The sequence below is a fragment of the Amblyomma americanum genome, chromosome 9, assembly GCF_052857255.1.
Source record: "Amblyomma americanum isolate KBUSLIRL-KWMA chromosome 9, ASM5285725v1, whole genome shotgun sequence".
Lineage (NCBI taxonomy): Eukaryota > Metazoa > Arthropoda > Arachnida > Ixodida > Ixodidae > Amblyomma > Amblyomma americanum.
The window spans coordinates 115,053,306-115,071,514 of record NC_135505.1 but is presented as its reverse complement, the minus strand read 5'-3'; the positions used below and the strand labels follow the sequence as shown (position 1 = coordinate 115,071,514).

The 18,209-nt window shown below is 46.8% G+C and overlaps 1 protein-coding gene across 1 annotated transcript; it reads right to left on the bottom strand.

The window, feature by feature from the left end:
- Positions 1-14,472: 14,472 nt before the first annotated feature.
- LOC144105391 (ras-related and estrogen-regulated growth inhibitor-like protein) lies at positions 14,473-17,805 on the bottom strand. The gene is made up of 3 exons (XM_077638513.1): positions 17,450-17,805; positions 16,259-16,392; positions 14,473-15,377 (listed from the first exon to the last, which is right to left on the bottom strand). Exons 1-3 carry the CDS (start codon positions 17,520-17,522, stop codon positions 14,940-14,942), a joined length of 645 nt encoding a protein of 214 aa, XP_077494639.1. The 5' UTR covers positions 17,523-17,805; the 3' UTR covers positions 14,473-14,939.
- Between the last annotated feature and the right edge of the window lie 404 nt (positions 17,806-18,209).

Here is an 18,209-nt window from a genome sequence, read left to right as displayed (position 1 = left end):
CTCATTCTATTTCATGCGTCAGCATTAGAACCTCGACGGGATAAAAATGTGCCTTAGGTCATAAAAATCGTCCATTGCCGGGATGGAAATGACGTCACCAGACCGAAGCATTTGCATTTTCCGGAGGAAAGTGACGTCACCAGACGGGGCCATTGCTATTAGCGAGAGATAAGTGACATCACAAGGCAATAAGCAACGTCACCTCCGGTAACGGCCTCAACAGCTGCTGATGCTATCGGAATGCCTGCACGCAAGTGCATTAGGTGTCGCTGTGAATTTCTCGTTTCTCCTTGTACCTAAGCTCACTTCCATTTGAGTTTACTCCCTGCAGGTGAACCACTGAATATATTCAACAAGCACCGGATGTTTTTTTAATCTACCGGTGGTGTAGAAGGGCGAGGGTGCAGGTTGCAGCAGCCTATTTGTTTGTTTTAAAATCGCCTCCAGTTAAGGACACTGCATTACAGATATTTGGAAATTATACTGTCGATGTAAGTGTTGAACCAATACAAATACGAGAACAGAACTGAGAGGATGATCATGAGATCTGATGCGACAAAGCAACGATACGAGTTGGATTTGCCGTCACTTATTACTTCAGGGATTTTGCCCAAATGAATGCTTTTACTCTAAGCTAAAGCTTCATACACGCTGAAAAATTTTTATGGAGGGTGCAAATGAGTGGATGTGGGTGGATGGGTAATAGGCGGCGCTTTAGGAGAGTGAATGTATGTAGAGGTTGCCGTAGGTGGGTGGGCAGCATCTAGCTAGAAGGGTCAACTGCATAAGGTGGCTGGTGATGATCCTGAGAACAGCTTGCTCTCCCACTGCGTCCTCGAATTCGATTTTGCAGCCGCATTTTCCTTCCCTACTGCAGCGTGGGCTTTATCGGAGTTGGCAGGACTTGTGTAGGGTATAGATATGTGGGTTCTAGATGGCGCTACAGGAGGCTGAGGTTGAAAAGTGGCTTGAGGGTGGCGGTGGGATTAGCAGCCACCTAACCAGGGTGATGGAGTCGTGACTGGTGTGTGATGCTTCTGCTTGCTGCTGCGTCGTTGTACTTTGGTGGTGGGTGGACGTTTGAAGGGTGAAGTTGTGTTGAGAGGTGGATGATGCTTCTGGAAGATGGAGGCTTTCCCGGCTGAGGCTTCACACAAAAGACACCGACATTTTCGTAAAAACAGTCAGGCGGACAACTCAGGGCACAGCCCGTGTCCTGTTTGCTTCTTTATTGTTCCGTTCGCCTAATTTTCGCTGCATGTAATTTAAAAAAAAAATGTGGGACGCCCACTACACCTTCAGACTTATTTTACCGCACAGAAATGATTCCTAAAATAAACACTACAGAAACAAGGCAAATAGCAGAACGAATGCACTACAGCATAATTTGCAGGTGAATAAGTAAAATTCAGCACATGCAGCATTCCGCTCATCTCCAGCTTTTTTGGTTAAAAAATTTAAATATTGGAACATTGTAAGCTATCATCATACAAATATTGAAGGTAATGGTCTATTCTTCCGATCATTAGCAAAATCTTTCTTTCAAATTTTTTCCATTGCCCGCACCAGGTTGTCAAGAAAGCCATAGAACATCAATGGGGGAACGCTTTTGACGATAGCAAAAACGTTAATAGCAACAAAATGCAAGCCAGCCGAGGGGAGGTCTGCGGATATATTGATTGTTACAGTGAACTCTTACAATATATGAAAAGAAAATGCGTTCATAAACTGTTTCGCGTTGAAAAATACTTTTGTTCAGAATTTCTGGGTATGGTCGAATGAACATTCAATACCCGCGAGGCCAGCAAGCTATGGCCTCAGAGATTGGCTGCTTATAAACCCACGCTGAGTCAAACAGGAAGTGACCTTCGGGATGCACGCAATACGGCACCCGGGTACGCCGAATGCACGCCGTCGCGGAGTGTATGGCCTTGCATTATTCCCATCGAGAAAGCGACTCTCGAACACAATCTCAAGTTCGTGGTCATCACTCTCAGAACCAGTGACAACGACAGCTATAAAGGTACCGCCGGTGCAGTGCACTGGGTTATCGAAGCACGCGTGCGAGCTTACTTAGACAGAGCTGCGAAGCCTAATCCAGAGACAAAGGGCAAGGTGAAACAAGCAAAACAAAAAAGCGCCCAATGAACGCTCTTCCGCGCGTGGAGAGTTTGGCTTCGCCAATAAGAGAGGATTGTTAGCTTTGCGGTACTGTTTTCGGTGATCCGCGTGCAGGCATCTGCCCTTGAGGACATACCAAGCCAAGCCAATCCGAGATTGTCTGCAACCCTCTTTGCGGGAGAAATATGGGCCTGGGTAACCTTCCGTCAGATCAGAGGAAGTGGTTCATAGTTGCTGAGTCCTTTGACTCACTAGTCTCTTTACTGGGTGTTCTTGGGTTCCTTTGATGATGTCGCTTGGCCAAGGCGACGGGTACCTTCTCATGTTTAGAGCATTTAGCTCTAAACTTGACTAAAAGGAAAACAGGATAGGAAAACAGGGTCATGGGAAGTGAACATCGAGCTCTACGAGAGCAAATTGGTAATATTATGATGATGAGGATCATCAGACAACTGGTTCAAGAGGTTGGTTAGGATGTACCCTTGGTGCTATGTGCTTGGAGAGGCTTGTGCCTAGAGAGGCACAAGCAATTTTATTAGTGGAAAGTGTCTTTAGGCTAGAAGTTTTCAAGTCGTCAATATAATAAACTAGCCAGGCAGTGTATACAAGGTGCAATGTACGGGAGTTCACACTCAATGACCGGTATAGAATAATCGGGTAGAAACTACGGGCAAAGGCGATTGCCTGGCCTGAGAGGCTTCGTACACGTTGAACGTGCAACAGGTCTGTCGTTTGGTGGCGACGTCGATACCACATTCGCCATACTGATAACCTTAATGAGGATTTATCAGGACTCTTGCAGAAATGCGGAGTACACATTTTCAGCTGTCTTCGGAACCATTGAGATCAGCGATATCTGTACTGCAGATCCTGCAAAGTGGTAGACAATACGAAGTGCTACGAACAGCGACTACAAGCAAAGAACAGAGCACCGCTCCCCAGTGAGCGAGCGCAACAAAGCTTCCGGATGCCCATATACTTTATGCAAAAACTTGTTTGGTTTGGTTTGGTTTATAGGGGTTTAACGTCCGAAAACGACTCAGGCTATCAGAGACGCCGTAGTGAAGGGCTCCGGAATTTTCGACCACCTGGGGTTCTTTAACGTGCACTGACATCGCGCAGCACACGGGCCTCTAGAATTTCGCCTCCATCGAAATTCGACCACCACGGCCGGGATCGAACCCGCGTCTTTCGGGCCAGCAGCCGAGCGCCATAACCACTCAGCCACCGCGGCGGCTGCAAAAACTTGTGTGTAATACATATATCGGGTAGACTTTCCAGACAGCATGAGAAAGTTCAGTTCCGTGGTTTGTTTCTGAGAACTTGGTCTTGTTATCATTACGTTGGTTTTGCAGGAAAAGTGATAACAGCCCACCTGCACATTCAGGTACACAAAGGAACCATTGCATTCGATGCTAACTGCTGGTCGCAATAAAGAAGGCTGTACTAAAACGGCCCTGCGATGCTCTGCAATAAAAAAAAATTCGTTTTATAAGCATATGCACTGCTGGCGCCTGGTCTGGTTTTTAAGCATCACTAACCCTTCCTTTGTCCAGGAGACTACGCTATGCTGCTCCTTTGCATGTTTGTTGCAATCTTAAGCAGTTTTCATACTAACTGGTCTTGGTCGCCGGCTTGAGAAGTGGGCTGCTTTTTCCTACTTAGGGTGGCTCCCTAATTTTGGCACAAGGCATGGCACTCACCAGTTCGGTTCTTTGAGTAAAACTTGCTATGCTGATCCATAGTCAAGTGGCCATGCTAAGGACATGCAAGGAAAACGGAGGCTACAGGCGGACATTGTTGAGCAGTGGCAAACTGCCCTTCTGAACCGCACACCCTTGCAAAAGGAGTTTTATAAGTGGCATCTGTGCGCCAACGCATGACTGCACTCACGTAGCGTGAACGTACGTGATCTCAGGTACGAACACGTGTGCTGAATGCCTGCATTTTCGGAGCTATTCTAAAAGATGCTCCTCAAGTAATTCTCTCCTTGCCAAAGTCCCCAAGTTCCAAAAGTTGCGGGGCCCGACGCCTGAAAAGTTACCACCAAACCAGCCCCGAAACGATTATCGAAATTGGAAACTCTTCAGTAGGGCTTTCCTTCTCTCCATAATTGCACCTCTGCAGCCTCTTCCCTGTCACTAAAGAATGCGCGCCCCAGACATGATGAGGTGCGGCGCAGGCATGCAAGGCATGCGTCTGTGCTGCGTAACATTGCAATTACGGCGTTGCTTTAAGCATACCCTTGTCCACCACCAGACCGTACGCCGCATACTTTCTCTCCCTGGCGGCCGTTTTGCAAAGGCGGGCATACCACGCTGGAGCAACACTCCCTCGCAAGAGTGAGATGATGATCCAGATACCACAGTTTGCCTGCAGAGGGCGCTGGCGTCCCCGAAGAAAGCTGAGATGTCGAGCCTTGGCTGCTCCTTCTTGGGTGCACTTTAAGCCTGTTCGTTAATGCACTCCGCTGCCTCGTGGCGGTCGTTAGGCCCATCTGAGCCACTGGATGCATCACGGCCATGATTGTGGGCTCGGCTCCAAATCGCAAGTGCTCCCTATTGTGCCCGAGCAGCGGCTTATTTGGCTGCTGCACCCGTGTTCCAAGGTATTCACTGTTACGTGCGCCTCGTCATTAACAACCCCCTCGATTTAATCTAATCTCATCTAACGGCTCATGTATTCACGGGTAATAAAGTTATATGAGGAGAAGTCACGTACTGAGCCGCCGCGGTGGCTCAGAGGTTATGGCGCTCGGCTGCTGACGCGGAAGACGCGGGTTCGATCACGGCCGCGGAGGTCGAATTTTGATGGACGCGAAATTCTAGAGGCCCATGTACTGTGCGATGTCAGTGCACGTTAAAGAACCCCAGATGGTCGAAATTACCGGAGCCCTTCACTACGGCGTCCCTCATAGCCCGAGTCGCTTTGGGATGTTAAACGCAATAAACCAAACCAGAAGTCACGTACGACGTGGCAGGCATGGTTACTTCGCGAGCGGCTCGCACAGCATTCATTCGTTAGTTTCTTTGAAAATCGTCACTTGCGCGTTACTTGAGGAAATAAAAAGCATTTGATGCAGTGAGTAAAAGGTTTTCTAATCATATCCGCCAAATGCGTCTGTTTTTCTCATCCTTTCTTCAAGTCATATCGTGATCACTCTTTATCTGAATGTGTTGTGCGTGCTCTTGAATCTATTGAAAAACAAAATTGCAATTGATGCCAGTTTTCCCAGCTATACGGCTTCTGAGGAAAAGCCAATGAATTTTTTCGAATATTTGTTGCTTGCGAAAGTTACGTGCTGGTTAGCATCCAGTTCAAATGTTCTAAATATAGGTCGATGACCGGAATACTATCTCAAACTGCATGCATGCATGTCCCAGGCTCATTATAGATCACCAGTCAATTCGTCTCGAACTACCTAACAATATGTCGCCGCCTCATTGTGAGTCACCATTCAATTCATCTTCTTCATTACGCCCGCGCAGTAAGCACTATTTTGGCAAGCAGAACATTGGTGAGGTGGTTTCTCCTTACAAATAAGACGCAAATAAAGCGCTTCTCGCTATGTTCATGCCTCAAAGGGTTGCGCTGAACTCCAGCGCCGTTTACTGTGGCCATTATTGCACGAACGAGCGCACGATTCGCGAACACGGTTTCGTTTACATAAATACGATCAAGGAAGTGCAATCCTACCTGCGTACATATGTTCTGGCTAAGATGTTGAGCAGTTTATCAAGCCGTTATACAGTGACCGCAGGCGATTCGTTGTTAAGAACCATTTGATTGTCACGCACTGCGCGCGAGATGGACATGCCAGCGCCATCGTTTATCTCAAACGATTATACTTCCTTATCGGCTCGGGCTTAGCGAGAAGCACTGTTTATAGAACTTGATAGGTGGCGCTACGCACGCGGGTAGGCACGACGCAGGTCTCCTGCAGCGTGCGCACCCGTGCGGTCAAGTCGTGCAGTTATTTGCGCACGCGAACTTCTGTCGAAGATCGAAGATATCGATCTGATCTGGAAGCTGCTGAAAGCTTATGCTGGGTGCTTAACGCGTACATCATTCTTCACGGCCTTTTTCCTATAGATTGCGGGGGGTAACTTGCAATCATCTTGTCCATGCACTGCTAGTTGCCAGCTGCGTCTGGCGACTCTCGGTTTAGAAAGCGTTCATTATAACCGCAGAGGCAAATAAAAATGGCCGTTATGCAGTTTATATCAGCGCCAGACTGGTAGGAATGGTCACAACTCACGAACCACTGAACAGGCCTGCAAGCAGAGAGTAGCTCCTTCGTTTCCATTTCCCTCAGGATAGACTTTTTATTATGTCAGAAGGCATTAGCGGTCTGATTCGTTGCAATCTAGATCGCATTGAGGTCGGCAGAGGGCGCAACAATTACGGGAACTCTGAGTTCTAGGGGGAAGGTGTTCGAGAGAAGCGTCCTCGGCCTCGCCCAATAATAGCGACAACTTCAAGTTTCCTCGTCGCGTTTGCCCTGCCGATAAACGGAGGGAACTGAACACGTTCTCAAACTGCTGTTGATTCCAAAAGTAACCGCGTTATTATCAGATGCTGTTTGCTATAGACTCGATGCTAGTGTCCTTAGAGTTGCTTATCTGGCACACATCCTCAAGGGATGCAATGAGTGATGGTCAATGATGAAAAAAAAGGACAATGTTTCGAGGTGGCCAGGGCACATTCGGTTATGCTGAAAGCTCATGCTATGTCAATGAATGGTTTTTGCTCATTACTGATTGTTAAGTGTAAGCAAGGGTAAAAAATGGTGTCTAAATGTTTTTTTAGGGATGCTACGTTGTAAGGAAACTCTCTTCGCTGCATAAAGATCGGTTTGGCGCGTATACGGTATTCCATTTGCGTTTCGATACGTCGTTCAACTAAAGCACAGTTCTGGAGGTTATATATATGATCCTGGACCAAGCTCGCCTCTATAACAATTAAGACCATCCCAATAGCTTGTGGGCTAGCCAAAGAAAATTAAATATTCGACAAAAGCCCGACAAATTCCACAGTTGCAGTAACTGCGCCAAAAGGACCTTGGGCAAACGTTGTAAAATGTACCTGTCTCTGGGCTGCGGCTACTGGATGTCTTTTCCTCTGCTTTTTAACTATATTCATAAAACGTTGCCAAAGAATAAAAAAATTCACATTACAAAACTATCCGAAGCTATGCGAAAAAAAAAATGTTTTGCCGAATAAAACTGAGAGTAAGTCGTGCCTCTGGTGAAAACTTGCGTCCGGGCACCTTATTTTCCCACCGCATGTATTTTTCGCCAGTGCGCGTATTATGCATATAAAGTTATTTAAATTAATCCCGAGAAACTTTCCAAACTGAGCTTATTTAATGTATCGGTTAACGAAGGAAGGCTTGCACTGGAGGCTCCCAAAAAGCCGCACTTCGACGCCAGCACATTTGTGTACGCTACAGGAGCACTAGTATTTCGGACACTGAATAATAACTATTAAGACAAAAACGAACTCTTAGGCTCACTGGCTACTCACACAAACACAGTGGATAAAGATTAGAGGGGACAGTTAAGCTCCGCCTTAAGGGTATGACGCGATAGCTTAAGGATTAATCCCCACATACGCATAATTGGCCATTCTCTACTGAACATTCATAAACATCTGGGAGCCCTCATACGACTACCAGCGCAGTGGTGCAGCGGTTAATGGTGTAACACTTCTCTACGTTGGCAGGTGCTGCCACCGGTGGTGCTTGTGTGACCCATGCTTCTGTTGCCGAGCAACTTCTATCGACCAATCATTAATTTAAATGCAGCCTGCCACTATGCGCAGTTTGCTCACAATCCGGTGACCAGGTTGTGATGATGCCACTTAGTCACGGGACCTACGTGGCCCACCTGGCTGCTAGGGTGCTTCTCTGGGGATTTTGAAGCGAAAAGCATCACTACGCCAGTCAACACCGCGCTTCGCGCGAGCCGGCGTATGTCGGAGCGCGAATGACGTCACGCACGGTGCAGGTGGCCGCCGCCGACGGACGTCGCTTGTTTCCATCCGTTTGTTTCTCTCTCTCTCTCGTTCCCTAGTCACTACTGCGCATGCGCCACCAGTAGCACCGAGCCACAGGTGTTCCGCCGCAGCGCCGCGCCTTCCCTCAAAATCCAACTTTCAATTTTCTCTTTCCTCTTTCTCTCCCTCCTTTATCCCTTCCTTTACGACGCGGTTCGGGTGTCCACCGTGATATGTCAGACGGTTACTTTGCCATTTCCTTTCCTCAAAAACCAAACAAAACAGTGATCCGACGGCGTTCATAGAGTTCATTGAAGTTGACAACTTTGCAAAGACCGTTCATTTTCACGAAAAGAAAGGCGCACACCCGAGTCCGTGGGTCAGTGGAGACCTCAATATCGCTTTCGCTTTGTATATCCTGGATTAGCTGGGCTAATCCATATTAATTTTTTTTCGTGGATTTTTCGCGCAAGGTCAATGACACCGACGCCGGATTTTCTGCGACGCGAGTTCCCTAACGCTACTGCTTTATTAAGTGAAAGCAAAATATTATGTGCACCATTTAGCGCATACAACAAGACCATCCAATAGCGGCAGTCATGGAATTTCATTTCTACCTGACCTTTCTTCGCCACCCATCCCCACAACTTCGTTGACAGGACAAGGGGCGGCCATTTCACCTCAGCCGCTTTGCAGGCACATCATTTACCGAAGACCCGAACTCCACTGCTCCTCTTCCTGAACTTGAGTGGGCGAGTGTTTTGCATCCGAGGCAGGCAAGGAGGGCGCGTCCATCTTCGAAAGCGGGGAGCTTAGTATTCGTACGCTGAACGCCGGGGTCTGGCATAACCGCCGTTCTTCATCGCGCTGCTGACCGCTTCCAGGCACGCCCAGCCTCAGAATGGAGAGGAGGTGCCAGCGAGCAATGTGCAAGAGGGAAAGTGGGTATGGGGGTGAGTGAAGGTCTCGGGCTCCACGAGGAGCGTCGACGGGGCCAAATATTTATCAACGCCAGCGAACGGGCCGGCCAAGATTCCTTTCCCTGCTGGAAGCTGCTCGGCTGGATAAACAGAAACCACCCACTGACCGTTTGCCACGGAAACCGGGCGGGATTCTTGAGAGCCTGAAGACCCATCCAGGTAGCTTTCGCGCTTCATGCGGGACGTTAACGACTGTTGTCTTCTCTCTGGAATGGTATTCTGTGGAGTGGTGTGTTGTGAAATCGTCAAACCATGGGCTTCGAGCAAACAAGGCTTGCTTGGACAGTTGTATAAATTCTTAACCGTAATGTCCATCGCTGACTGAAATCATTATATATTTTCAGTTGTTAGACAAGTGTAACGACGAAACTCCTGTGAAATGCAGGGTAAAACTTCCGGTTGTTCATCACTCCTAGTCATTACATTGCAGAAGCTTAAATGCTTGAAAATTGCACTTCAGTTTCACTGCTATTGTTTTGCAATACCGCTGGATGCCTGTTGGCAAGCAATGCATGATTTTATAAAACACACATTACTGCATTTTTTTCATCCGTTTCCTTAAAGTGACAGTAACTAACATTTCTGCTTTCTCCATGTAGTTCTGCTTTTACCCCTACAAGTGTTTCTTTACAGTAGAGGCAGGTAAATGAGTTCCTTGAGAACACAAAGTTAGCAAAGGAGGAAGAAGCCTCGGGATGCTTGTAAACGTTTCGACAAGAGGACTTGTCTTCGTCTGATAGAAAATTTCTTTAGAGTGCCTAAAGACAATCTGTAGACTTCCTATAGATAAATCCCCTGGACACTTCATAGACGATCTATAAATTTATGGCCACTCACTCTCAGTAGACTTTCTTCTATTATCTATACTCTACAAAAACACTAAGTAAAATTGATATAGGAAGCCACATGAATCTATGATAAGTGCATAGAAAAGTCAATGGACAATTTTTATAAAGGTGTACTCAGGTGCTTACAACATAATTTACACTTTGGCTGCAGAGCGCTGACACTACTTGCCTTGTCGCCACGTTCCTGAAGTAATGAGTGCGCATCATGCATACAACTTCTTTCCAGTATAGCCTTTGAGCAATGCAAGCTTTGGCTGCTTTCCAGTCAGAAACAGTGCATATTCCTCTGCAATGGGCCCTCTGCCAAAAAAAGACAGCCTGAAAGAAAACAGCGTAAATACTTCCCAACAGCTTCTTGCACCGTGCATGATGCAGACCGATGTCCGATGTTTAAGGGCAAGAAGATTCCCGCTTGGGCCGTGCGCCGTCGGCCCATAAGAAAACAAGGAAGCGCCCTCTATTGCAAGGATAACAAAGGTGGCGCCGCCGACTTGGCGCGACGCCAGGCTCTGGCGGCTCAAAAGCGGCCAACGACCCCCCGCCAGCGATGCGACCTCGGTGGCCGAGCGCGGGCCATTTGCATCCGAGCCAAGGTTGTCGTCGAGCCGGCGCGCTACGCATGTCTTCGAGGGCATCCGCGTTTGTATACGGTGCTCTTGCGCGGAGCCGTGAATCAAGACTCGCGGTGAAAGTTTCTCATCGGGTTCTCTTTTTCCCGCGGGCTTTCCTGAAGTCGGCGCTGTCTTGTAGAATACGAGCGCGCAGTGGTTGCCACCCAGGGGTCAAGAACTCCGTTGAGAGGAAATGTGGAGGCGTGGCAGGGGTATTAGAGTCCAAAGAAAGGAAAGTTGCGCGCGGTGTTTGGGAGAACTGTACATCTGGCTGCTCGTTTCGGAGGCAGCGAGAACAGCGGTAATGCGTCCGTGTCGGCGCCTCTTCCTGCTTGCAAGCTGCCTTAGTTAGAAAAACATTGCGCAGCAGTGCCTCCCGTTTCAAGGCAGTTTACGACGGCACGGTGCTTCGGCCTGACGTGGGTGAGCTTCACGGACTGTTCGTAATGCACTCCTATTTTTTTTTTCAAGGAAAAGAGAATCACTGGGCATTGTTTTGTTTCCGAGGGCTCATAGACAGCCAAATCTTCCATTACACTTGATTTCTGCGCTGAGAATAGTTCGCCCATTCCCCAGTATAATGTAGAATTTTTAAAACCTCTAAGTGATAAAAGGAAGTTCACCGGCCTCCGTACTAAGCATGCTAATAGCATGTGCCCGCGCCTTCCGCTTACTTGCTCAGCCTCAAGTAGGTCGCAGGGAAGCCCACTCTCGGGAAAAAATTCTGAAATGCCTAGATGCACCGGCATGCTGCACAGTAGCAGCCACAGCAGTTATGCTAAGGCCGCCAACGGCGACTTGCTGCATCATTCGTATTGCGGGAGGTCCAGGGAGGCAATCACGGTTGACCACCGTGTTCTGAACACTGCAGGTGTGCGGGTGGTCAGAGTCATTTACCATTAGTCATTTTTGAAAATTTTCCCCTTATATTCACTAGATAGTACAGAATAACTCTTTATACCCTGTACACAACCGTTGTTTTAGACTTTTTATAAAATCCTGCAGAAAACAATTTTATATACCTTGTGTTTGGCGCATGATAGCCCTTAGATCCTTATCTGCCACTAAACCTAACACAACAACAAGAATCATATTATCATTGCCACCCAAGGTACTGCGGAAGATGAGAGCTGGCTGCTCGAGATTGTTATATATCCAATGGTTGCATTTGTTTAGGATGCTGCTGCCACAAATGAGTGCCTGACGTCTTTGTAGCTTCACGGCTATTAACACTAATATTGCTCATTTCTCTAAACACAAGACCATCATGGACACGCTTGGAAACCTATGACCTTGTGACCGGTAATAAAAGCACCAGCACCTATGCCATTTAGTTTCAAACTTTGCCATTTACCTGCAACTGTGGCGAATCTGTCATAACCGCGGCAGGGGCGAACAGGCGATAGGTTTAAAGCAAATTCTACTCTTAAAAACCACAGGTTAGTCCAGCTAGCGATCATGATTCGTGTTGCCATTGGTGTTGTCGCCATTTCATTTTACTGTTAACTATTAACTGTAACCAAGTAGCACTGTACTGTTAACTAAGTAGCAAGTGCAGGCGGGCGCAGAGATTATTTTTTAAAGCGTGCGGACGCAGTGCGGATTAAGTATGCGCGTAGAAGTTCACCAAAAGCTTGTGATCAATTCTGGGCTAATAAGGCAACATCAACATTCTTACTTCAGTTCTCATTCACAAAAAGCTGTCACCGCAGCTCGTAAGATAACTTAAATAGTGCCATCAATTATTTAAGGCGAACCGCGACAATAGTGCTTTTTCTGGAACTGTTTTTTTGTAGCTTCGCGACTTTGCACATAAATTTAGCATGTGAAAATGTACGAAAATATACTTTGCTCTTCTTCTTAAGGAAGCCCAGCCGGAAAGTATTGAAGGAAGCTGTATTGTTGACATATGTCGGGCCAGAGTGGAAAGATTCTTGTGAGGCATGGAACCCTTCTGCAGATACTCTCATAGACAAGTTGGAAAGGGTACAGAAAAGCACCGCAAGGTTTGTAACCGAGAATTATAACCTTGGTATAAAGAGCTCAGAAATTCTTAACACTACTGGGCGGTACACTTTGTCAGTCTGAAGAAAAACATACAGGCCGAATTCCTTACATAGTATATACTACGATTGTACCGGTATTAAAAAAGGCATTTATTTAGAGAAGCCGCAATACGTATCAGAGGAGTACACAACACGAAAAATATTCAGTTTTCAGTGCCGTCTTAATGTATTTAAGTATTGATTTTTTCATAACGCAGTTCTGGTCTGCAATAATCTTTCGAATGACGTGGTTTCTTCACACATTTTTCAACAAGCTTTTTAAATGATAATTTGAAGTACTTTTTCCAGGTCTCAGTTTCGTATGTCTGCCAGCGTTATGCCGAAGTGTATTGTGTTATCGTTGATACTAACTCGATTTTAATTCATTTTTTCTTTTCGTATGCTGTTTTACCTTGATGACATGTCCCCAATTTTGGTTAGCTTGTGATATTGTATGCAGTTAACCCTCCTTCGACAATGCTTCATGAACAATGTAGGTATTTGTGTATTAAATATATAAATAGTTACATCACGAAAGATCGCCTAAGCGGGGTGCTGGCGTTTGAACAGGAACGCTCGATGAAAGGTACCGTGAAGAAGGCCCCTTGTTATAATGTTTGTGCGGAACTTAGGAACCGTCAATGTGTGAGAAAAAGGGCGGCTGACTAAGCCGCTACAGTTTTCGTACACGTCAGTGCATAATCTGCGCTGGCGCCTCCGTGAGCTTTGATGATAGAAAAAACTAAAATTCCTTGAAAAGCGCTATCACAAGAAAGTAAAATGCATTTTAGAACACGGGAAGACACTGACATTTTATTGAAGACTTCACAGGTTATTTTTCTTATGGGAACAAAAGACAAAAGCAGGCAGGTTGAGCGTCAAATTGAGCCTTTAGCACAAAAGTTTCTCAGAAAATTTTACAAAAGTACGGACGAATTTGGATTCGTAACTACTAAGCGCGACGCCAAAGTGATAACTTCTACGTTTTCTGCATGCCCAGAAGCTAGATGCATGCAGGCAGGTCAGAGAACCTAAAAGCTTCACAATTCTTTGTCCTCGTAAATCTCGCCTCACATCTGATTTTCATACATCGACACTTGACGTCTGCACTTTTAGCAGACTTATATGTAGCACAGGGGAAAATCAAAGCGTAAAATACAAGACAAAAAGAAATGGAGCAAAACGTGGTGCATATCACAGTATTGAATGGAAGATCAAACACTGGTATTCGTGGCAAAAAGATGTAATGTAGATGCTGGGCCACGACTGCCATTACTAAGCTTTTGAGCAAAGGGCTTCGGGCGTCAGCCAGGCGTATGGCTGTCGTGCACTAATAATCGACAGCCCATTGACTAGAGTGTGCTTCCCTATGTTCTCCGAGTAGATCGAAAAAATAACCTAATGTATGGTCTTTTTGCTCGTACGATGGGAGTTTTTTTTTTTATCGTCTGTGGACACTAAACTTTATAGACTTGGAAGGATGGGGTCTCTCTGCCAAGACATTGTGAGAACAGAAGAAAATTGCTGCGTCTAGGCGTTAACTGATTTCTATAAAAAAAAGGAATCGCAAACTACATGCTTAATAACAACAGAATATAGTTGTTCCAAGCGTTTTCATAGGCGCTCACTCTGAAAACGAGAAAAATCTTTCAACAAATCAATCCAGAAGCTGTACAATGAAGATATCCCCAGGTGGTTGAAATTATCCCGGAGCCCTCCACTACGGCACCTCTTTCTTCCTTTCTTTTTTCACCCCTTCCTTTATCCCTTCCCTTACGGCGTGGTTCAGGTGTCCAACGATATATGAGACAGATACTGCGCCATTTCCTTTCCCCCAAAACTAATTATTATTATTATTATCTCCACGAAAAAGCGTGTGACTGAGGGGAGGTAAGAACTCCACCGTCAAGTCTGGGATCAGGTAGCTAAATATAGCTAGAAATCCTGCTCTGGCATGGCACACGATGTGGGTACAGAAGTAAGCATGCATGAGCAACCTGTGGGCATTCTAATAATGTAGTGTGGCACCAGCCATTACCATACACCTTAACAAATCCGGACTACCATTTCGTTTGAACTTCTTGTTAGCAAAAGTGATACCTATAAAACCGACGAAGTTCAGTCAGCAGTTGTAGTCATGGCAGAAACACAAAGGATAAAGAAGATTTATGTCCTATATACACTGTCCGAGTCTTTGTTTCTCACAAGGAGTATAGTCATGGCATGAACACAGTGTGGAAGGGAGTATATTTGAAACGTTCAGCGATGATCTCTAACTCCCTGCGCTACCTCTGCGTCCCATGTACGCAGCGTGATTCAGTCTGTCTGCCAGGCGTCCTAGAAGGACAGGGAAGGCCTCTTCTTGTGTCGCTTGCTGTTCTTGCCGAAGACAGCTCCCAGCATCTTGGACACGGTGACGACAGTGAGCCGTCGTCTGAGCGGCGTCAGTGAAAAGAGAATCTTGGTGGCCAGCACTTCGCGCAGAATACCCTGGAATGCCACTCTGATTCCGGAATAACTATCAGCGGCCGACACCTCCTGGAACTTGCACTGGAGTCGAGTCGACAGCTGGCGGCCATCGTCGACTTCGACCTGACGAACGTGGGACAGGTCACGCTTGTTGGCCACCAGGACGGTTGGAAGGTACGGACAGAGGTGCCGGACCTTCTGCAGGCAGCTGCTGGCTTCCTCAAAGCTCCACGTGTCGTCGATGCTGTACACAACTATGAGTGCGTCTGCCCAGCCCATCTTGTCCTCCAGGAAGATGTTTTCTTCCTGAAAAAAAATAGCATAGGGCAACATGTTTCAGAAGATAGACCTTCGGAGAGCTACGGGTAGAGCTAAGCAGTATGCCTTTGAAAAAAGATAAAAAGGGGGGGGGGGGGGTTGGCGAGTGAGGGCCTTTACATCACCTAGTGAACGATGATATACTTATTAAGATATACTCTGCGAGCAATGTTTCATGATGCACCTTTACCGACACATTCGTTCAAGAAACTTCCGTGACAGGGACAGGCAAGATGGTTGTTGTTTAAGTACGTTCGACGTCTATGTCTAAGTTTCAAAAGAGACGCCGGTACTTGGCCATTAGCCAACGTCCCAGCCATCGTCAACGACCGGCAGTGTTTCATTAGCCGCAAGATGAGGTCCCATATTTTTCGCTACTGGGTATTCCGTACCTACTATACTGAAAATGAGCACCTGATGCATACAGTAGTGTAACACGGAACTTCATATTTAAAGAATATGCACCATCTTCGATTGTACTGTTGTCGAGAATTTCTTATCTTCAAGGATGCATGATGACGTGAGTTACGAAAACAAAGCCAAACTTGCAAAACACCTCTTTGATTTGACCAACTCCTGGGTGAGTTTTTGTTTGCAAAATCGATCATCAAGACCTGTGACAAGACGGCCAGTTTGAATACAAAGGTAAACAAAATAAAAAAACGCCTTGGCAGCGTGATATTGACATCCTTCACTCGTTTCCAAGGACTAGATCTGCGCTCTGAAACCACACCTGCATGTTAGCTTTATTGCTTGGGCTGTATGCACCACTGCAATGGTTGCCAAACCATGGTGGTTCTTGCCGACCAGCTAATTAAAATAAACACTAAAAGAACTGTGCCTCGAACTTATTTGGCATGTTTTCCCACCTGGTTCCTCGATGTGTCCAGGATCTCAAGGTCGCAGGTCCGGTTGTCCACCAGGACAGTGTGCCTGTAGAGCAGGTCCCTCATGGAACTGTACTCGCCGATGAACCGCCGTGTGAGGAACCTTACGGTAATGGCTGGAATGAAGAATTCAACACCGTCAGTCAACGTATCCAGACTTTCTCATGATATTATGCGGAAAACATTAATTTTAACCCTCGCTTGCTCATCGGAAGCGGGTACCTCCGCGTCCCTTTGTCCTTTTTTTGTTTTAAAGGTTCGCAAATATTTTTAGCAGACTATAAGCGCTCTTAAATGCTGAGGAATTCGTATGGCTAAATGAGCGCTCCCAAGACCCTGCGTTTCCCTCACGATGAAGTTTTTCTGTAGGCCAGGATATCAAGCACGGCATAATGAAGCAATGAACCTCAAATGGCGTCGGGATGCCGCCGAGTCTACTCTTCGCAGTTACGACCAAGCGCCCCCAATAAAGCTTGAGAACAAAGGATTTCGAGCACCTAGCCAACACCTGAATCATGTAGCAGAGAGACAAGGCCATGAGCCCACAACATTTCACACCTATTTCGCTTTCTCCGAGGGCACAGAAGAGCTGGTCGAGATCCCATTACCACCAATGGAACATTCAATGGGCATCCATATCGCACTGAGGCATGCCTGCGATCGTGTTTTATAACATTTTGGTTTTAGATTTATTCTTCTTTCACTGTACCATTTCACTTGATGTCAAGGCTCGTGGCCAGACAGCAATTCCAGTCGCCTGCTCTGATATCAAAGGCAGGGTTGCCCAATTGAAATGAGTCAGAATAATGCTTAAAACTCGAGGTCTCGGTTATGATCAGCTGCTCTTAGAGTGGACGCTCCACATTTTGACCAAGAGACAATCCATCGTATATTGGTCTATGACATCCCGATTTCATGTGACGAAGTATATCGTCAAACTGGTAGCTGTGTTGACGGACCTGCATAACGTTTCAGACTCTTTCCAAAATCCACCCGCCCATTGCCGTTCTTGTAAAGTTTAAGCCGATCGTAATTTTGAGCCACGACTTGAGGGAATCAAAATTATAAGTAGAAATAAGGAGAGATTAGGTCGCAAACTGTCAGAACGATCATACTGTATCCGCCGTGAAATGGTGTGGTTAATAAGAAAAAAAGAAGCGAGCGTTCACTGACCTGATTTTCCCACACTTCGGCTTCCTACGAGCATGATGCGAATAGGCGACAGTCCACAGTTGTTGCGGGTCATTGCCACTAGCGCCAGAGGCAATGAACGACGTTCACGAACGAAGTCTCCGCTGTCGATCTCCGATATCTCGAGTGAGCCTCAATCGAACTCCGACTCCGGTTTCTTCAGGTCGCGTCAGAACTGCGCGCACTGATCCAGATTCGGGAGCATTTCGTAGAAGACGGACGCTCTCGTCAATGAGAAGGTCGACCGACTTTCTTTAGGCGAGAGCTTGCCTCTCAATGACCGCAAAAAGCACTCGCGACAGAGCGAGAGAAAGCCGATTCGACGAGCGCCGCTCGCGATGATCTCTGCCGCCGCTGAGAAAGCACACGTTTTAAAGCTCCGTGTAGGAGAGAGAAAAAACAAAACAAACGAGCCGCCTACACGTGGCGCTCGTCGCTAGATCACGTGGTCGTGCGTCTTAGCCAATAGGAGGCCGCGACGGAGCCACGTGTGCCCTGGAAGGAGCGCGCGGCGCTTTGTTTCGGTTTTGTGACCGCTCGCGGCGATCGCCTCTCGCTTCGGCTTTGCCAACGTTGTGCTTGTCCCTCTTTTCTGATTTGGAATTGCGCTTTGATGCGGAGCTTCAGATTTTGTTATGTTGCGAGTATTGTCTGCACGTGAGGCTTTCGATGAATGATGCCCTAACTGCATGTTGGTATGCTGGCGCCCGCAACGAAAGTGGGCCTTGCATGGAGGGCTTCA

Excerpts from the sequence above, each read along its gene's own strand:
- LOC144105391 (XM_077638513.1), bottom strand. The coding sequence starts at position 17,522 with ATGACCCGCAACAACTGTGGACTGTCGCCTATTCGCATCATGCTCGTA. Across the intron at positions 16,393-17,449 it reads CCGAAGTGTGGGAAAATCAG|CCATTACCGTAAGGTTCCTC; the intron begins GTCAGTGAACGC and ends TCTTCATTCCAG. Across the intron at positions 15,378-16,258 it reads TGGACACATCGAGGAACCAG|GAAGAAAACATCTTCCTGGA; the intron begins GTGGGAAAACAT and ends ATTTTTTTTCAG.